Source organism: Neltuma alba, unplaced genomic scaffold (genome assembly GCF_004799145.2).
Source record: "Neltuma alba isolate B1F8T4 unplaced genomic scaffold, ASM479914v2 tig00013477_pilon, whole genome shotgun sequence".
Taxonomy (NCBI): domain Eukaryota; kingdom Viridiplantae; phylum Streptophyta; class Magnoliopsida; order Fabales; family Fabaceae; genus Neltuma; species Neltuma alba.
Window position 1 is genome coordinate 10592 of NW_021637710.1, and position 22671 is coordinate 33262.

At 32.0% G+C, this 22671-nt stretch overlaps 1 protein-coding gene across 2 annotated transcripts; it reads left to right on the top strand.

The window, feature by feature from the left end:
• The first annotated feature begins 3379 nt into the window (after positions 1-3379).
• Positions 3380-11994, top strand: LOC114737649 (cullin-1-like). 2 transcript variants are annotated; one of them, XM_028925593.1, is made up of 20 exons: positions 3380-3779; positions 3880-4049; positions 4193-4292; positions 6552-6737; positions 6848-6895; positions 6969-7172; positions 7253-7330; positions 7497-7586; positions 7676-7756; positions 7869-7931; positions 8459-8494; positions 8574-8660; positions 8735-8884; positions 8969-9024; positions 10274-10394; positions 10497-10658; positions 10762-10905; positions 11047-11265; positions 11417-11584; positions 11672-11994. In XM_028925593.1, exons 2-20 carry the CDS (start codon positions 3910-3912, stop codon positions 11771-11773), a joined length of 2235 nt encoding a protein of 744 aa, XP_028781426.1. In that variant the 5' UTR covers positions 3380-3779; positions 3880-3909; the 3' UTR covers positions 11774-11994. The 2 variants fall into 2 exon arrangements, with proteins under 2 accessions (XP_028781426.1, XP_028781427.1); XM_028925594.1 differs by having other exon boundaries at positions 3380-3553.
• The last annotated feature ends 10677 nt before the right edge of the window (positions 11995-22671 follow it).

The following is a 22671-nucleotide window of genomic DNA, read 5'->3' on the forward strand; positions in this document are numbered from 1 at the left end:
TCAAAGAAGGTTAGGGATATATGTTAGCTATGAATCTCCTTCTATAATTAAGTATTCAGAACTATTAACAGGAGATTTGTTTACATCACATTTTGATGATTATCATTTTGATGAGACAATTTTTCCAATATTAGGGAGAGATAATAAGCAGCTGGATAAAGAAATCACATAAAAAGCATTATCATTATTTCATCTAGATCCTCGTACACAACAATGTGAACTTAAGTTCAAAGAATAATTCATTTGCAAAACATTATAAATCAATTGACAAATGCACTTACTCATCCTAAGAAAATTATTAAATCTGATATTTCAGTTGAAAATGCTCTGATTAGAATTGATATCCTAGCAGGACAATTAGAAAACACAAGTGAAACCAAATGATGCTTGAAGTGGGCAGACCACTCAGTTCCAAAGATAAAACTCCTAGAAAGAAAAAAGGAGCAAATATTCATAATGGTTATGATAGTCAAATTGATGAGGCAAGTCCTATAGGAGAGGACCAAAACATAACTAATCAAAAGGCCTAAGAAGAGGCCCAGGTACCTGAAAATAATGAAGAGATCTCGATAAGTTATGTTGCCGCAGGAAAAAAGATGGAACCGAGAGAATACAGTCATCGATAACATTTTTTCATATAATGTTGATGTTGAAATAATTAAGCAACATGAGGATCTTAAACCTACATCAGTTGAAAAATGTAGACATAGAGATGATTGGCCAAAATGGAAAGATGCAATTCAAGCAGAGTTAAATTTACTTTCAAAACGTGAAGCTTTTGGACCTATAGTCCACATACCAAATGGTGTAAAACCAGTTGGGTACAGATGGGTCTTTGTGCGCAAATGAAACAAGAAAAATGAGATTATTAGATATAAAACACGGCTTGCAGTACAAGGGTTTTTACAAAGACCTGGTATTGATTATGAAGATACATATTCTCCTGTAGTGGCTATAATTACTTTAAGATATATAATTAGTTTGGCAGTCTATAGAAAACTTGAAATGCGTCTAATGGATGTTGTTACGGCATATTTGTATGGTTCTTTAAATACTGAGATTTATATGAAAATCTCTAAAGGATTTAAATTGCCAGAAACATGTAAGAATTCTCGAGAAAATTATGCAATTCGTTTGCATAAATCCTTATACAGATTAAAACAATATGGAAGAATGTGGTATAACCGAATTAGTGAATATTTGTTGAGAGAAGGCTATAAAAATGATCCAATTTGCCCATATGTTTTTATAAAAAGAAATGGATAAGAGTTTGCTATAATTATTGTCTATATGGATTATTTAAATATAATTAAAACTCCCAAAGAGCTTCAAAAAGCAGTTGATTGTCTAAAAAAAGAATTTGAAATGAAAGATTTTGGAAGAACAAAGTTTTGCCTCGGCTTGCAAATTGAGCACTTAGCAAATTGAATTTTCCTCCATCAATCGACTTATACTAAAAAGGTACTAAAGCGATTTTATATAGATCAGGCCTATCCATTATCTACTCCTATGATTGTAAGATCACTTGATAAGCATAATAACTTCTTGGTCCTGAAGTATCATATCTTAGTGCCATAGGTACATTAATATATCTTGCTAATTCAACACGACCTGATATTGCATTTACTGTTAGTTTATTGGCAAGATTTAATTCTTCCCCAATAAGAAGGCATTGGAATGAAATTAAGCATATATTTTGATATCTCCGAGGGACAATTGATATGGGATTATTTTACTTTAATGAATCAGAATCACAATTACTTGGCTATGCAGATGCAAGATTTCTATCAGATCCACATAAAAGCAAGTCTCAAACAGGATATTTATTTATTTGTGGACGTACAACGATCTCATGACGTTCAATAAAACAAACTTTATCAGTTACCTCATCAAATCATGTGGAAATAAATGTAATTTATGAGGCAAATCGAAAATATGTTTGGCTGAGGTCAGTGACTCAATATATTCAAAAAATGTGTGGTTTTTCCCTTGAATAGAAGATTCCAACAGTATTATATGAAGATAGTATAGTATGTATAGCTCAAATAAAAGGAGGATATATTAAAGGAGATAGAATAAAGCATATTTCTCCAAAGTTCTTTTTCACTCACGATCTTTTGAAAAGTGGTGATATAGATTTTCAACAAATTCGCTCATGTGACAACTTTGCTGATTTGTTTACCAAGACACTGCTGACTAGAACATTTGAGAAGTTAATGTATGGTATTGGAATGTGTTGACTTAAAGATTTAAAATGATATTATCATTAGGAGGAGTAAATATTGTATACTCTTTTTTCTGCACTAGGTTTTTGTACCAATGGGTATTTCCTAGTAAGGTTTTAATAAGGCATAATACTCGTTATGGACTTCCAATGGGGAGTATTATAAATATTGCATGAGTGGATGCCCATAACCCCTAACCCTTAGAATTCTCATAGGATTCTTTACCTTCAAATGTCATAAACCACATAACCTTCCTAATGAATGACTTGGGAGAAGTTTCTCATTATTAATGCCATTATGATATTCTTTATTGCTTTGTAATCTTAGTATAGGACTTAATGTTTGGAGGCTTATAAAGAGAGGGCATGCATAAGGTATTTTTACCATGAAACAAAGTGAATAAGAAAAAGATCATTGTCTTCTCTATTTCTTGTTTTCTCTTCTACTCTCTAGTATTCTTATTTCTTGTAGTTTTGCAGCATACTAATAATTTTTGAGTAGCAAATATTGCACAAATATACAATGTATAATTTTATCTTAATTTATCATTTGTAAACTATTAGTATTTCTTAAAAAAGTAACATGTCCGTTAAATAAGAATAAAATTAAAAAAATGATAAAAAAATTAGAAATTACTAAATCCCAAATCAGGTTGGGTAACAACATTTTATTTAGTGTTAACAACACTAAATTTATAAATAACAAAATTTTTTTATTGACATTTAGTTTTTTTTTTGTCATTTTCCCGCTACTAAATTTTTGTAATATAAAGTTAATGAAATTAAAATTTTTCTCCATTTAAGTAAAATATAAGTGCCACGACAATTTGGGTTGATGAATTTATTTTAAATTATTTCAAATAAATGTTTTAATTTTATTTATACTAAATGAGATTATGAAAGGAGAAAAAAAAATGTCATGAACCATATTCAAGTATCGATAATAATTGTGGGGAATAAAATTTACAAAAAAATGAGATTTTATGTTTTTTTGGGAGTGAGAAATGAGATTTTATTCAAAGTAAAATAAAGAGATAAATGAATGCAAGAACTGGGAAGTTAAGGGAGGAAACAATTTTCACCCGCCTTCGAATCGGTTTCACTGAATCTGGTTATAAGCTGCATTAACTCCAAATAAATGCACACAATGTTCTAGGCAGAACAGAATCCTTTATTTTCGTTCAGCTTGCTGCTGAATTTGAGCCTCTTTTCCTCCTCCTGGGTCATCTCCTCCGTTACCGACCATAGCTAGGGTTTCATTTGGGAAGAAATCTGCGATTGAGCTTTCTCCTTCGTTAAGGAAAGGGGTTTTGTTGTTATTTACTTGCTGTATGTATGCCTGTTATTGTAGCTTCTCCATGATCTCGCTCTTCTGATCTGTGTTGTTATCTGCTGCTTGAATTTCCCAGTCCTGTTGTGAGTGATGGGTTCACATTATTTGTTTGTTGATGGTTTATATGAGAAGAAGTGGGGTTGAACGGTGGTGTGGTTGAGATTGAATTTTTCGGCCGTGGTTCTTCCATGGGCGGGCGTATTTGGGGGTGAAATTTATCCTGTATGCTGATTACTATGGTTTCGTTTTTATTTTCTGATTCTTTTCTTGGTAAAGTTTATGTACTTCTTCAATTTGTAAATATTTCGCTCGTGTATTGCAGTTTTTAATACCTGGGATTAAGCTTGCCAACATGTCGATGTGTGAGCGCAAGACGATCGACCTAGAACAAGGATGGGATTTTATGCAGAATGGCATCACAAAGCTGAAGAATATTCTTGAAGGGTTGCCCGAGCCTCAGTTTAGTTCCGAGGACTATATGATGTTATATACGTATCCGTCGCTAAGCAGTTTCATTGTTCACATGTTTAGTCTATAATTTATTTTTATTTTTCATTTTTTTTTGTTTGATCACTTTGGCTTGAGTTGATCGCATATTTTCGTTAGGCACTGCATTTCCTTAAATCGTGTTGCAGGACTATCTACAATATGTGCACTCAAAAGCCTCCTCATGATTATTCCCAGCAACTGTATGACAAGTACAGGGAATCGTTTGAAGAATACATTCTATCAACGGTAACTCTATTGTCTGGATATCTTTTGGATAAACTTGCACGTTATGTACTGTCTTTTTTTTTGGGGGTGGGGGGTATGTTACAGTCTTAAGTTTTGCCTCTTACGTGCCTAGCCTCATGACATCGAATGTGACATCGTTTATTCCATAGCAATGAATTTGGTAAAGGCTGCATAATCACGACTTAATTGGCTAATTGACGTACTTCTGTTTTAGAATGCATATTATGTTGTTCTTTAAAGGCATCCTAGAAGATGCAAAACAAGTAACTAATGGGGTCTGATATTGATTATATCAAAGTTATCTATGGAGCTTCCCATGCGTATTGTAGCGACATCAGCTCCTAAATGGCACAGGGTGCATCACAGTTACACTCAATAATGCTGAGCAGGTGTTAAATATTCAAATTTTTTATTTGATTCTCAGTTTACAACAATACACTAATGAAACAGATTATATATATATATATATATATATATATGTTTGCATGTTTGAAGGGCTAAAATCATATCCAAATCACAATCTCAATTCCTAATCTGATAAGCGTTTGGACTCAAATGTTATGTAAAACACTATGCCAAACATTTACTTTATCTTCAGTCTATGAATTAAAAAAAACTGATTGTCAAAGAGAGACTGCATACAATAAGAAATTATGGATCTCAGTCAGCAAGCTGTTGCTAGCCTTGGGTTGTGCCAATGACAGACAAAAATAACTATTTGGCTAACAGCAACGTCAAGCTTTCTTGAAATGTGCTTGAAAGGGGTAGGAAGTGCTGATATTTATGGTTAGGTAGAGCAGAAGGCTACACATGTACCATTTGTATCTATGTGCATTAAGATCCTGATTCACGGACCTCTTGGTTTGAGAAATAAAAATAAGAGGATTGAACATTTCTTTTGACTCTTTTTCAAATTTGATAAATGTTGGTTGATCGTATGTACCTACTATCATCGGAATTTGAATATCATTATTTTTTTCCAATTTTGTGCATGTTGTGATGGCACATGTTGGCTGTGGAACTTGCTGTAACTGTGCTGAATGAAATTGAAAGTTGCTAACCCACTGCTGTGTAATTGAATTAATAAGCTAAGACATTACCCGACTATTTTCTATGCACTAAGCAGCAAACCTTGAAGTGGAGGTTTCTGGTTGGGATGAGCTGCCATCGAGTAGACCCTGGAAGATAGTTCTCATCGTCGAGTTTGTAAGGTGTAATGAGATTGATTTTGTCGTTGGATACTATTGGGCCAGCCATGAATGAAGACTGGTTGGCACTTGAATTAATGCTGGCTTGGAGTGCGCCATATTTGCCAAATTGAACAGGAGTGTTAGCCATTAAAATTCAAGGATGAATATCGCAAGTTTAGTGAATTGATCACGTGTGATAATGTGACTTGAAGGGGGAAAAAAAAGGACAGAGATCGCACTATTTTGTGCGAATGAAGGCAAGAAAAACACAATATTTTGTGCGACATAGATGGCCCACATAAATTTACTAAGTTCATGGTACCAAGAAGAAAATAGAGAGGGAGAATAAAGAAGAAATTGGTTGAGTAATTGATGCTCAGCTTCAAAGCTTTATTGATTTATTTGCTTGATAGATATGGTAAAAATAAAGGATAAAGCCTTAGGATAAAACCTAATATCTTAAAATTGAAATTTAGATCAGGATAGAAACATATCCTATCTAATCTATCTAATTCATTCTAATCTAAATAATACATGAAATAATTAATAAAGAACTGACTAATTGGGCCCTCCTAAGTGGGCTTAGGCCTCATCTTTCAACATAAAAGAATTACTAGCTGAACATTTTCTTATTTCCCATAAAGATCTAATATGAAAAGTAGTAAATGATCCTCGTTGTGGGCCATCTATGTCGCCCAAAATATTGTGTTTTATATCACTATGACTGCCTTTTCCTAATATTGTCAGATCCATATATGTATATGTGAGAATGAGGCTCAGAAGTCATATGAATCTCAAATTTAAACATCATTAGAAGCAGTATTTATGTCATAATGAGGCACAGAAGTAATATGACTGAAGCACACAATACTTTTATGTATTTTAAAATCGTTAGCTAAATCTCAAATTTTGTGATGGGTTTTTTTGGGGTCATGTCTAGTTTATTTTACAGTTTAACTATAATGCCATTAGCATTTTTTTAAAATTATATTATTTTTTGTATTTATCAGTTGCTACTATTTTCTTTCCAACATTTCTTCTAATAAAATTCAATCTTTGTATCATTTAGGTATTACCTTCTTTGAGAGAGAAGCATGATGAATTTATGTTGAGAGAGCTCGTGAGAAGGTGGGCAAACCATAAGATTATGGTTAGGTGGCTTTCTCGCTTCTTTCACTATTTAGATCGCTACTTTATTGCTCGGAGATCACTTCCACCTCTTAATGAAGTTGGATTGAGTTGCTTCCGGGATTTGGTAATGTAACAACTGAATCTTCTGTGGGGTTATGTTATTCTTTCTGCTAGGACGCTAGTACCGAAGGTAGCTTTCTTGCAAATCAATTTTATGTGCTTCTCTATGTACAGGTGTACAAGGAACTAAATGGTAAAGTGAGGGATGCTGTTATCTCTCTTGTAAGTTTTTTTGTTTTAGTGAGATCTTCATTAACTGCAAATTTATATGAATTAATCGAAATTTTTTCCAAAGATTGATCAAGAACGGGAGGGAGAACAAATTGATCGAGCTTTATTGAAAAATGTGCTAGATATATTTGTTGAAATTGGAATGGGACAAATGGGTTGCTATGAGAATGATTTTGAAGCTGACATGCTCAAAGACACCTCTGCATATTATTCTCGAAAGGCTTCCAACTGGATACTTGAAGATTCTTGTCCTGATTATATGCTCAAGGTTTGTTTTCTCTGTTGTTCTCACTGTAGCTTGTTCACTTCATTTACATTACTGGATATCATTTGCTCTGGTGCTCACAGGCTGAGGAGTGCTTAAGGCGTGAAAAAGATAGGGTTGCTCATTACTTGCATTCTAGTAGCGAGCCGAGATTACTTGAGGTTTGTTATTGACTATCAGGTCTACTACTATGTTGAATAGGTCATATCTTGCTAGGCAACTCCAAAACAAAGTTTGTTATAGACTATGATTAAGTTTTGTGGCTCGTGTTCAAAGTTTCTTAACAATTTTGATGTTTTTGTTCTTCTTGTGGAAAATCACTTCTAGAAAGTTCAACATGAACTATTAACTGTGTATGCAACCCAACTCCTTGAAAAAGAGCACTCTGGATGTCACGCATTACTTAGAGACGACAAGGTATTTGGTAGACCCTTTTTTAAAAAAAAAAAAATAAACTTGTGATGCCTACAATTGTTATATGTTTAACTCTTTCTTTAAATGCTTAGATTGAAGACTTATCACGGATGTTCCGGCTCTGTTCTAAAATACCTCGCGGGTTGGATCCTGTTGCTGGTATATTTAAGCAGGTTGATACTGTTGAACTTATCTTTCTGCATTTCCTCCCAGTTTTGTATGCCAATAAGGAGTCTGATCATGTTGGTTTGTTTATATGATGTTCTCTTTCCTTCCACGTTGTAGCATGTTACTACTGAAGGAATGGTGTTGGTGAAGCAGGCCGAAGATGCAGCTAGTAACAAAAAGGTCTGATATCTGGTCTACAGTTTATACATCTATATTTGGAGATTATTAAATGAAAACTTATACTTGGGCATGCATTACCTTCCGTGTTTTCTGAGCTAATCGCTATCATGTGTACTACGTCAGAATTATCATGCAGCGATATACAAGTTCAGGGGAAAAGAAATTTTTTTGTTTTTGTTTCTAAATGTTTCACGAGCATGCTTATGATGTTAATCAAAGGTTATATGAGGTACAAGTAAGAGTATTACCAGTTCTAAAATTCTAACTTCAGTGTAAATGATTAGTTCATTTGGTTTAAATCGAACTGCACTTCAATTGCTTTTGCCTTAGATCTGTACTGTTAATTTGTTCCAGCGAAATACTTGTATCATTAAGTTCTAAAAAGGCTTCAAACGGCCACATAGGCGACCGATAGCTTCAAACTGTCTCTTCTTTCTGAAAATTTTGTGCAAAATGATGGCATTTTGAGGCAATTTATTTTTATTCCTAACCTTTCTTCTTTATGTTTCTAATTAATATTCCTACAGGCAGAGAAAAGGGATGTTGTCGGCATGCAGGAACAGGTAACAGCTGAAACTTCCTTAGTTCCAAGGCACAGTAATTTTTTCATGTGAGGGAACTGAAATTGGTTTCTTTCTTCAGTTTTTTGTTCGGAAGGTGATTGAGCTGCATGACAAGTACCTGGCATATGTGAATGGCTGTTTTCAGAATCATACACTTTTCCATAAGGTTTTGATCTGACTTTGAAATTGTCGTGTAGGATAATTATATTGTTAAATAACTTGAAATTTTTTATCTTTCAGGCGCATAAGGAGGCTTTTGAGGTCTTCTGCAACAAGGGTGTTGCTGGAAGCTCAAGCGCAGAACTGCTTGCAACCTTCTGTGACAATATTCTTAAGAAAGGAGGAAGTGAAAAATTGAGTGATGAAGCAATTGAAGAAACTCTTGAAAAGGTCTGCATTATTGTAAATGTACTGCATGCATCTGTAAAATAGATTCTTGACTTGGGTTTGTTTTTTTGGCTGGTCTGTGTGCAGGTGGTCAAGCTGCTCGCCTATATTAATGACAAGGACATGTTTGCTGAATTCTATAGGTAAATTAAAGGAGAAAGGAAAATTTCGTTGATGATTAAGTTTAATTATTGCTGCTCTGGGGGGTTCTATCTTTCCATAACTTTATCTGTTCATTTCTCTATTAAAGCAGACAAGTTGTCCTAATAGGTTTATCAGTCATTAGCAACTGTGTTTACAGATTCATTTCCAAGAACCAAATTCAGGGTTGCCACTAAGTTTTTTCTTTTCATTTATTTTAAACAGAACTAGAAGTAGCAAGTGTTAGCACTCTCATACACTGCCGCATAACTAGCTAGAAGTTTATTATTGAAGACCCCTTAAAAGGTGAGGTGGATGTAGGGGGTGTTTGGCAACCTCTAAACCATGGTTTTAGAAGCACTTTTCAGCAAAACGAGGCAAACTCCTCCACATATTTACTTCTTAAACTGTAAAAGCACTTCTGAAACCATGGTTTGGTTTCTATCCAAACACCCCCGTAGTTACAATATTAGGAAAACTATAATAGAAATACAGTGGTATAAAACAAAGAAAGTGGAGAGAAATTGGAGTATGTGGATGTGCATTATTATCATGTTGTTGTTATATTCTTATGACTGATAGTCCTATACTCATTATCTAATCTCACAAGACATTTCAATTAGAAAAGGGCCATGGACTTTGTGGGACAAAAAAGTGGAGGGTAGTGGAGGGTTTCCCTCTTGCTCACTATTGATATTAGGGATGAAGAAGCCCAAAACTATATATTCCTTTGTGTCTTGCCGATGCTGCAGATATGGCAGAGGCGGCAACAGATCTGCTGCTCAATCCCATGAATTAGGGTTGAATAACTGGGAAGAATAAGAACAGAATGATGTTGAACATTAAATCCCTTAATAGTCAGGAAAGAACGTTCAACAAATAAACGGCATTGGAAGGAAAAGATAATGACATTGTAACGGGCCCTAAATGGGCTGAATTAGGTTGGCAATGGGAGATATCGTTGGCCAAAAAAAAAAAACTATAATAGGGATACCAAAATGATCCTTTTGTGGTCTTGGCGAAATCATTATGTTTCATCATGATATTAATACCAGGAGTTTAACCTTAATGGTCAATATAGTCTTCTGCAAATTTTGAAATGTGCATTTTTACCCAAAATCAAATTTTTAGCATATCACCAATTGCCATTGTTGTGACTGTATCGCAAGGCTACTCAAAAACAATCTCGTGTTTCTATCAGATGCTTTGAAAGAGTAATACTCATACAATGGCTTGCTTGATTGCCTGCAGGAAGAAGCTGGCTCGGAGGCTCCTCTTTGACAAGAGTGCCAATGATGAACATGAGAGAAGTATTTTGACAAAATTGAAGCAACAATGTGGCGGACAGTTTACTTCAAAGATGGAAGGAATGGTAAGTTTCCCTTAAAACTCATGAATTGATTTGATATGTGGCATTCAGGTACCATGTTTGGATATTTAAAGAGAATATTTAAACAATTGTTGCTCCCACCAGGTTACAGATTTGACTCTGGCGAAGGAAAACCAATCTAGTTTTGAAGAGTATCTCAACGAAAATTCGAATGCAGACCCAGGAATGGACCTGACAGTCACAGTTCTGACTACTGGATTCTGGCCAAGTTATAAATCTTTTGATCTCAACCTTCCAGCGGAAATGGTATATCTGAATCTTTTGGCCAAGTGCTCAATACTAATTAACCAGCATTTGGTCGATTTTGGTTGCACATTAATGTCTCTTCCTCTTGCTCCATTTTTGATAGGTCAAGTGCGTTGAAGTTTTCAAGGAGTTTTATCAAACAAAAACGAAGCACAGAAAATTGACGTGGATTTACTCCTTGGGCACCTGCAACATAACTGGAAAATTTGATACAAAACCTGTGGAGCTGGTTGTGACAACCTATCAGGTTATAATCTTATCACATGCTTCTTTCCTATAAAAGTATGACTTGTATGTGTTCCCTTCCATTTGACATATTTGGGCGTCCGGTGATTCCTGTATAGGTTTCTTTATGCTGATTCAATGTTTTTTCTCGTTTTTTCAACAGGCTGCTGCATTGCTTCTCTTTAATTCGTCAGATAAATTGAGTTATTCAGAGATATTGACTCAGTTGAACTTGACCGATGATGATGTTATTAGACTGCTTCACTCCTTATCATGTGCCAAGTACAAGATTCTTAACAAGGAGCCAAGCACCAAAACAATATCATCCACTGATGTTTTTGAATTTAATTCAAAATTCACCGACAAAATGAGGAGGATTAAGGTACTGGTATTTTAAAAGCTATTGTGGTTAAATTTATCTATCTCTCTATGTGTACCTGTCTCTGTATCCCTCTCAAACTCATGCGCTTCCTTCAGTCATCTAAATCTCTATTCGACTGACTACACTGGGATTGTGGCATTTTGTCTCGCAGATTCCTCTTCCTCCTGTAGATGAGAAGAAAAAAGTAATTGATGATGTTGACAAGGACAGAAGATATGCTATTGATGCATCAATTGTGCGTATTATGAAGAGTCGAAAAGCTTTGGGTTACCAACAGTTAGTAATGGAGTGTGTTGAGCAGTTAGGGCGCATGTTCATGGTCTATATTCCACCACTTGGTTTATTTCCTGCTTGCCTGCCTGTCTTATTCCCTATCTAATGATGTGTTTGGAATGTAATTATGCAGCCCGATGTCAAGGCAATTAAGAAAAGGATTGAAGATTTGATCTCTCGTGACTACTTGGAAAGAGACAAAGATAATCTTAATCTGTTCAAGTACTTGGCTTGAAGCAGCGTTGATGAATGTGCAAATGAAGGGGGTCAGTGGCTGCTGCAATGGAAACGAGAGGATGATGTCTAAACTTGTAAAAATTGAGCGCCTCTTAGTAATAGCCCTGAAGAGGGACTACGAGTGTTAATACATGTTGCCTCCATATCCAGGTATGGGCTATTACTATAGATGTATGCTCAACATTCGAGAAATTGTAATTTATTCCATAATTTGATCCAGCGCACTGGTCTCGTCATCTTTTTGCCCCGCCCCCTGCATTTCCGGCTTGCTACTTAGTTCAAAGTGAAAACCCATCCATTAATATCCCCACCGCAAAAGAAAATAGGCATTGTTATATCTTTTAGTTTCTGTGAAGTTGTGTTCTGATTCTCCTCTTAGGGGATGTTTGGATAAAAACCAAATCATGATTTCAAAAATGTTTTTACGGATTACGAAGTAAATATATGAAGGAGGTTATCCCGTTTTGTTGGAAAGTGCTTTTGAAACCGTGGTTTTGAGAATGCTAAACACCCCCTTAGAAGCTCATGGGTGAATGGGATGCCGTTTTCGATTCCAAATCCTGAAGTAAATAGTCTATACTTTTCCCTTGCAGTGGCGTCTTTGTATATTTTATGGGGGTCACATAGCCTAATTAAATGGATGAGAGTCTCACCAGTGCTCAAGGTTTTTCTAAAGATTGGAGCCATCTCTTTTTGGATGTCCGACAGGGGAATCAATATCTTTATTCGGTGGTATTATTATGGCGGGCAGCTTATCCTGAAAGATTCTCTACTTGCAGTTTCTTTAGTGGTGATTGCTTTCTATAAAGGAGATGGTTTTCCCCTTCTGGTTTGTATTCCAAAACCATCATTGTCTGATTTACAATAAAGTTGGATAAATTAAACTAAACATAAACTAATGATGTACCTTCATGTATGATTCACGATTTGTTTGGTTTTCTTGGGTATTGTTATAAAATCAAGTACTTAATAAATTTGAGTTGTTTGTCTGGTAATAAAATATGCTGAAGCTTTTAGCTGAATGCCGCCCCTTCCTTTTTATTGGTTGTCCTGAATTTCCATTGACAGTACGGTCTCCCCGCATCATCATGTTTCGATCTGTTAAAAAGTATCTCATTTGAAGCATTTGGGTGACTCTTCTGAGCACTGTGTCAATAGAATTATTCTCATGCTTTCATCCCCCAATCACACCTAGTATTCTAGTCTAGGGACCTTTTTGGAAGGAACTCGGTACTGAAAATTGGACAAATTGGGGTTAGACTGATTATGATTAAAATAATATTATCTAATTAAAATATGCAAAATATTCACATTAAAAAAATTTAAAAAAAAGTATTAAATTAAGGCATTTGTCAGGAAGCAGGTGAACATTCACCCGCAAAACACAAAATTTCAACGTCTTGTATAATATTAATTCAAAAAGCCTTGGACTTGGGATTATTTGGAAGATATATATTCATATTCAATTAGTAAAGTACTACCTCCGGTCCTTAATATAAGATCCTGTTTGATTTTTATTTTGGTCTTAAATATAAGATCCTAATCTATTTTCTCTCTCATATTTATATATATATTTTTTCTAAAGTAGGTATTCTAACAATGATAGTTCTAGTCAATACACTTGATTAGCAATGATATTTTAGGAAAGACAACACCTATTTAGGACAAATAACTAACTCAACTTACTTTTTTAATGTTTTCAAATTAGTCAACTGGCTCTTATAATTAGGATCGGAGGTAGTAATTTATATTTGCAAGCTGCAATCTTATGTTACCACAAATTTGTCATAAATTTAGCACACTACGGAAAATGCTATTGAATCAGCCCATATGATGAGGTTACTTTTGCTTGTTCAAATCCTGGTTCAACCACATCAAATTTTCGAACTAATTAAGAGATTGGATTAGAGCTACTTAGAATATTGATTATTTAAGCTGAGCGAGACAAGGTGACATTAGGTGGGACCCTTTAAGGATAGTGCCGAGAAAAACATTTCCTGTTTATGAATTTTAAAAATTAATTACAAGCTACATACCAGCTCTGAACAATATATTTGTTCTTCACATTTAATTTCATACAATGCATCAAGTCAGATTATTAATACGTTTTCAGGATAAAAATGAAGAAGCATTGGAGAAATTTAAAAAATTAATTTCCTGTTTGGTGGAGAAACAATATATTTATTCTTCATTTTTAATTTCCTGTTTATGAATTTTAAAATTTAATCACAAGTCTCATAGCTTTGATCTTAACCTTATGTATGACTTGAAATGGAAAATAAAGCTGAGATTAATAATGCTTCTTATGTAATTAATTAATTATATATAATAAACAAAGCAGCCATTATTATGGTTTGTCCTTTATATATATATATATATATATATATATCTATGTATATATATTGTAACCCAAACTTTCTTGTCAACCGTGAATTCACAATCATTGTCACCATTCCCACGTCATGCATTTTGCTAACCTTTACTTCCACCAACAACAGTATTGCTACAAAATAATAAAATAGTCAATCAATGTTATCCCTTTAAGCGCCAACCGGTTCAGTGAAAAAAACTAGTCACTCGCGACATCATGCACTAAAGTTTAAATTTCGATTAAAAGATATACTTATATTTAGTATATCTCGAATAGAATTGCTTTTAATATGAGTACCTGTGACTACCAATCATTATCACTTTAAAATATTAATTATGGTTGTTAAAAAAATAAAATATTAATTATGAATAATTTATTAATTCATTTTCGGATTTCACATAATAATGCATAAAATTAATGTCTAATTGAATGGAACGGTGATGTAGTATAAAATTATATTACCTCTTATTTTTAATCTAAAAGTTAGTTGGAAATTGAATTTGATTTTAAATATATGATCTAACATATTTTATCTTTCAAATTTATAATGTTTTCTTTGAAATATTCCTATTTATTGTAAAAGTTTCCCTTAAAAATAATTTCAATACACATAATTAAAGAGGGCAGTTTATATATTACAAAAATGTAAGATAGTTTAGGAAGATCAACATATATTTGTTACAATTAACCAATTTAACCAATTTTTTTAATCTTCTAATGTTAGTAATTTAACTCTTATATCAATGATCGGGAATAGTATTTAGTGTGGTTTCAACAAGGAATTATGATCTTCATAGTATCAAATTTCAGTATTTAAAAAAAAAAAATATTTCCCCCCTTCATTAGAGCTTTTTTTTTCCCATAAAAACAAAAGGCATGTGACAATATTTTATTCACAATGGCCATGGCTTTCAAGGAAGTAGTTCTTTAAAACGTCAACTTTGAAGATAATGTTTTGCTTTATTTTTAAGATGACAAGACAACATAGAGATAAGAGTTTATATTTGAAAGATATACTCCCCCAGTCTTACAGATAGAGTGTCTTCTAGAAAAATGTTTTTAATTCTTTTTGTAAAACATTTAACAATTTTAAGTAATACTAAACATTTACTAATAATTGTTTCCCCTAAAACCCCTCATTAAATGCTGATGCATATGTGTGTATATTTAATAGGAACTTAGTTGAAAACTTATTTTTGAGATAGAATTAATGACTGATAAATGAGACATAAGTGATATTTTATAATTCATATAAAGGACAATGAATCAATGATTTCTTGAGCTTAAACCCTAGCCTTTCAATATATAAAAAATAGACACAAGTGGGAAATGGGAAGTGATTAACGTGGTCCTGTTCTGTTTAGGTGCCACACAAATAAAAAGCAAAATAAAATGTGAACATAAGAAGAAATAAAGAAAGTGGTTCAATAATGAATGATGGAAGTTGAACAAACTAGACTTATTATTGCCCATTTGCCAAATGAATTATATTGAAGCAATATGTACGGCTATATTTGCTTACCCATCTCTTTGACCAAATCTAGAACCAATTTCTTTGCTCAGTTATAATAACACGGAAATATATTCATAAATATACAAAGAACTAAATGCAAACAATTAAAAGACAATAATACTACCTTCAATCCTAATTATAAGACCTCGTTTGTAGACTATAAATGAGGTCTTGTAATTAGAATTGAATGTAGTATTATACTAGCTGAGATGTTAATACTTAACTAATTTTGATAAATTAATAAAACTAGTTAAACTAATTGCTTGTAAAAAATATGTATTGATTTTTCTAAAATATCATCTTAAATCACTTGCATCGAAACTATTTCTTAATGTTTACTGCCATGTTTGAACTTGCATGTTAAGAGGTGAAAAACAAAATGCTTTGAACTTCAAGCCATGATGTGCAATCAATAGCAATAGTTTGAAAAAATAGTAAGTATAAAAGACAAAATTGATTGATATCTTATATTTAAGATCAGATTTAATTCCTAATTAGTTCTTATTTTAGGGATTAGTAATACTTGACGGGATGTTTTGTCCATCTTTAATTGGAATCCTAATTAGTCCTAGTTTATAATAGTGCAATTTCAATTTAGTGAGTGGTCTTGTTAAAAAGAGATGGTAATATTATATACTCTCTTCCGCCTTACAAATTTATAATTATGTTTCCAAATTCTTCTATTAAATACATTTATTAAAGGGAGTTTTCATTAATTAAGATAGTTTTCAATATAAATAATTGAAGAAAATATTTTAAAAAAATCACTACTTATTTATCATAAATAATTGACTTAATTAATTTTTTAATTTTTATAAATTAATCATCTAGTTTCTATATTTAAATTAGAGAAAATATAATTATACATGGGACTCATGCCACAAATAAAAACTGAGCAGGAGTTTGGTCAGAGGGACCCATGTTCCACAAAATAAACTTGCACGCGTCATCCTCTTTCTTGTTCGGAGAATTTTAGTTCTAAGTTCCATACACAGATTCATTGTATTTAAAAAGCTATTATTCTCTCCGGTCTCAAATATGAGAAGTGAATAATTAATTTATAAAAATAAAAAAATTATTTAGATTAATTATTTGTAAAAAAATATGTTGCTTTTCTAAAATGTAATTTTAATTGTTTAAGTTGAAAACTATCCATAGAAATCCTCATTTAATATGCAAAATAATAGAGTTCATGAAGAAAATTATAAATTTGAAAAATAAAATAGATCAGAGCCTTATGTTTAGAATCAAATAATTTTCTAATTATCTCTTTTATTCAGGATTGGAGAGAATGAATATTTTTTTTATTACTAACCACACAGACATGAATAACTATGTTGATATATGTTGTTGAGGAAAAATGAAGAGTATGCAATGTTGATTGTGATTGCCTGCAAGTGGAATTTCAAATTCAGGGCACTTTATAAATTTTCCGATTCAATTATTATATGTTTCGAGAAAATTGTCAACATATATTATTATTGTTTTGAATTAATGAATGTGATAAAAACAATCAATGAACTAATGTGGTAGTGGTTTTGTGTAATTGTGCTTTGAAGCCGTAATGTAGGCCATTAAGCAAGGGTTTAAGTTTATTCATTTATTTTTTAAAAAAATTTGATGACATATGTTTGATTATTTTTCACGTTCCTCGTATAATCAAAACTTGAAAGCGCATGTTTATTTTGGGGAATTTAATTATTTAAAGCAATCATGAATCATGTGTTATTGTTCATGTTATTGCATTCCACGTTTCAAATTGCGGAGCTCCTTGATCGCACCCCACTTTTTTAGTGTTGCTTTTTTTATTTTAGTAGCTCTGATTCAAAGCATAAAAGCTAAATAATTGGCTGGTAAAAAAAAGCTAAATAATTGATTTGCAGTATTAAGTATTAAAAATATTAGTTTAGTTAGTTATTTATAAAATTATGTGTTAATTACTTCATGTAAAATACTCTACCACTCTAATCTTAAATGTACATCGCCCGTAGGGAAAAATTTTGATCATAAATGTAAGTCGGTTATAGTGTATTTAATATTTGTTTTTTAATGTTACTCTTACTTAATTTTCATTAAAAAGAGAGAAAAAGGAAGAGGTATGAAAATAATTTGTAAATATAGAGAGAGAAAAAACTTTAATATGGATACAATTAGAAAAAATTTGTTAATTTAATATATTTCTTGACATGCAGGAGATCAATAATATTTACAAGTACTTAGTATATGCAATTAATATGGAGAGTTTATGAAAAGGATAATACTTCTATCAAGTTTCTTATAATTATTAAGTCAAGTTCAAAATTATAATTTGTCATGCATCTTTTCTTTTTTAAGTGAGTTTATCATTGAATGATAATCTTAAGAGAAAAATATTATAAATTTAAAAAATAAAATAAATTGAGGTTTTATATTTAGAATCAAAACAAATTTTTCTACTCACTTTTATATTTATAGAAGTAAATTTTTTTTCGGCTGGACATATTTATGTACACCTTATAGAATTGTTTACAACTTGAAAATATTATGGAAGAGTCATCATGGGCGCACTAAAAAAGATGCAAATGATGTAGTTAATGGTTTTTTTTTTGGAATAATAATGTGGTTAATGTTAAATCGCTCGTTATGTATTACATTTTCTTAAAAAAAGTTCTCATAGTCCTTTTAAAAATATTTACGGGAAAAAATACAGTTTAACGCTTTATAATTCAAAAAGAGCTCACTTGGTTCAATATGCTGACAAGGAAAGTAGAGGATGGAATAAAGTAGAAAAGGAAAAAGAAAAACATGGATCAGTCTGAATATACGTATTTATAGTATTTTCATATTAAAATAATGGAAAAACATTTTTTATACTTGATCAATAAATAAAAAATAATAGTAAAAGATCCATAACACCCTTAAGAAAATTCAGATTTTGAATTTTTAAATTTAATAAAAAATAATAACAATTTTCTGTCATTATTTTTTTTCAAAAAAATGTCGCCCCAACCTTTATGGAAAATTAGAGAAAAGTTCTGTCCATTAAAAATTTCATTAATGTAGAAAACCTAATAACTTTTTGGGAGAATTACAATCAGGTTTCAAGAATGGGATTTAATTACCCTAAAGTCTACTGATAAGAAAAGTGTAAGTAATGACAAGTTTTAGAATAGGAAATGATAAAAGGTTTAGGCTACTCACTTGTCATCAAGACTTTTTAGTAATTAAATTTCTTTATTAAAACTTCTTGGTAATTCTTCCTAACTTTTTATATACATAAAATATTGGTATAAATTGTACACATTATACCGGTATTCTAAGTTAGATTATTCTCACTAATAAAATTTGCAACGGAGAATTTTTCTCCAATTTCTTCCAACTTGTATTGCATCTAATAATTACAATTTCGTACTAACAAACTTTTACTAGTTAAAGCGGTAAGTGGCATTATTAGAAGAAAGGGGAATTACAATCAAGTTTCACAAAAGAGAAATAATTACTAAAAAGTCCCGATAACAACCTCAACAGCTTATAATGACAAGTTTCATGACGAGAATGACAATCTTTGAGACTTGTTTTTCTTGTCTGGAATCTTATTGTAATTCTCTTTTAGAAGAACACAAGTTTAAGTCTTAAGAAACACACTTATTGAAAGAGGCAGAAACTTTTTGTGTGATCGGTGGGAAACCTTGATCAAAAAATAATAATAATTACATTTTTTTTTTTGTCTTTTTTGCATGACCCTACACTTATCTGAACGCGCGCGCACGCGCGCACGATCTCAATCGTACGCATTCTTTTCTGTATTGTTAATATTGCATTCCACGTTTTCAAAGATTGTCCTTAACACGCACCCCATTTTTGAGTGATCTGAGGAAGATATTATTTCGTTAGAGAGATTAAAAAAATGAGAGGCATATAATAAAGATAAATTTAAAAAAAAAAAGTTTGGAGATAAGTTCTGGCGCTTTCAAGTTTCAAAAAAGGCAAAGGGATGAAAAAGGTTTAAATCGAACCTTTTCTACATCTCCAAGTAATAGAGTTGTTAAACTTGATTTGCTTTTATGTTCAAGCTCATTTATAATTTAAGTTTGAATGAAACCACTATAATATTAATTTAATCACTTGCATTCAGGGCATCGAGATAACCCCAAACACATTTTTTAAGAAGAAAGGGGAATTACAATTAAGTTTCACAAAGGAGAAATACTTACTAAAAAATCCCGATAACAATCTCAACAACTTATAATGACAAGTCCCATAGCGAAAATAACAATTTTTAAGACTGGTTTTTCAATTCTTTTTCTTGTCTGGAATCTTATTGTAATTCTCTTTTAGAAGAACACAAGTTCAAGTCTTAAGAAACACAGTTATTGAAAGAGAAAAAAACTTTTTGTGTGATCGGTGGAAACCTTATCAAATAAAAAAATAATAATTACAATTTTTTTTTTGTCTTTTTTGCATGACCATACACTTATCTGAACGCGCGCGCGCGCACGATCTCAATCATACGCATTCTTTTCTGTATTGTCAATATTGCATTCCAGCCTGCAAGGGTTGGGTCCGACTGGTCGCAAACGGGAGCGCAAGGCACGTTCTCCTACCGGGTCATGGGCTCGATTCCTGGTGAGGCACCATGGGATTAGTCTGGCCGATACGTTGGGATACCCTGAGTGAGCGATAACATCCTACACAAAAAATATTGCATTCCACGTTTTCAAAGATTGTCCTTAACACGCACCCCATTTTTGAGTGATCTGAGGAAGATATTACTACCTCCGGTCCTAATTATGAGACCCAGTTGACTTATTTGAAGAGATTAAAAAAGTAAGTTAAGTTAGTTATTTGTAATAAATAAGTGTTGTTATTCCTAAAATATCCTTGCTAATTAAGTGTATTGGCTAGAACTATCATTATTAGAAGGACTATATATTTTGGAAAAAAAATGCATAAATATGAGAGACAAAATGGATTGGGGTCTTATAATTAGGACCAAACAAAAAGTCAAATGGGGTCTTATAATAAGGAACGGAGGTAATATTTCGTTAGAGAGATTAAAAAAATGAGAGGCATATAATAAAGATAAATTTTTTTTTAAAGAAAAAGTTTGGAGATAAGATCTGGCGCTTTCAAGTTTCAAAAAAGGCAAAGGGATGAAAAAGGTTTAAATCGAACCTTTTCTACATCTCCAAGTAATAGAGTTGTTAAACTTGATTTGCTTTTATGTTCAAGCTCATTTATAATTTAAGTTTGAATGAAACCACTATAATATTAATTTAATCGCTTGCATTCGGGGCATCGAGATAACCCCCAAACACATTTTTTAAGGTTTTTTTCAAGTGAGTTCGAATGAGAAGATAACAAATGTACGAGTCATTGAAAAAAAAAGGGTACATTATTCATAAATTAGAAACAGTACAGTACAGTGCCATAAATATAAATAGTTTTTTTTAAAAAAAAATTGAATATATACTCGTCCGATCCTTCAAGTAGACCTAATTAAGTAGGAGAGGGGAGAGTGAATTAAGAAAATATTTAAATTGTTTTTTAAAAATTATATTAACTAGTTTAACTAACGTTTTTAATTTAATCAAATTAGTTAATTGGGTCTTATATTAAAAACCGGGTGAGTATGTGATAATAATGCTAATTGATCATATATTATGTGCTGGATTTCATTAGAAAGTCAATTTAAATGATGAATACACGTAAGAATTGGAAGAAAAACAATAGAATTTGAGCATGCCATAAATTATGTTCACATTGAAGATTCAAGTCAAACTTTGGCTTGGTTGTTGAAGTATTTTATGAAAATCAGATTTCAAAGGAAAGGTGATTCATAGAAAAGAAAAGGAATTTTCCATGAAGTCCCAAAAAATTAATATAATCATTAAAAAGGTCCCATTAATAATAGAGTAAACTGTAATGACAAATTTTAAAATAAGAAATAATACCTTCTCACTTGTCATTAAAACTTACTAATAATTATTTTTTTACTTAAAACTTTATTATAATTCTCTCAAAAAGAAAAGAGATGAAAGAAACAACGAAAAATAACTGGAAAACTCCCCACTATCAAATTTATTGCCCAAATATACCCGAACTTTGTTTACGAGCCTAGCTGCAACCTATCAATCTATTGTCACTGGGTGAAACTCTTCCGCAGCTATGTGTAACATATTTTCAGTTATATATAAAATTAAAAACATTTACACATAAGTTATGATAAGCTAAACATAGCTAAAAAAAATTTGTACCCACTCAAAAACACGGTTTCGTTGATGATTTTGGATAGGCACTTTCGGATGGTAGATTTTGTAATGGGATTATTTTTAACAATCTTTTCAAAAAAAAAAAAAAAAGGTGCATATATGAAATGCAAATAGTTACAGGATGGCGGGACTGCATTAATGATTTGAGAGGATCTTGTTATTGTGAATTGTCATTTTCAAAAACAGTTGTGATATCTCTTCTCCTTTCTAAGCTGATTACATTTGTTTTGTTCTATTCTCATTGGCTTCATTGATCATCATCACTTCACTTATTGTATCTAACACCACTTTCTCCAAAATCTTAACCCCACTTTTGATTTATATTAATAATAATAAGTCATCCAAGATCTACATGCAACTTTTTCTTATTAAATTAAACTTGTCCAATATATTTTATGACCAAATAAATTTCTCAACTAGTTCTTAGCTAAAAAAATAAATAGCTAACGCGGAGAGCTTCTTTTTAGTAAAACAAAGCTTCAAAGCCTTCACAAAGTAAATATAGAGGGGGGAGGGTGACCTTACTCTTTTTTTCCCTTTGATAAAAAGGTCAATTATATAAAATAAGAAACATTATATGACCATAGGTATATATATAATAGAGTCTAGATAATGAAAAAAATTAGTAACACATCATTTTATAAAGAGAATGATTGAAAAAAGATTGAAACAATATAGATATTTCTTTCTAAAGTGCCGCTAGGATTAGAATAGACAAAGATGTCATTAAGCGAATTCTTCTTAAACGTGATGACATTGCT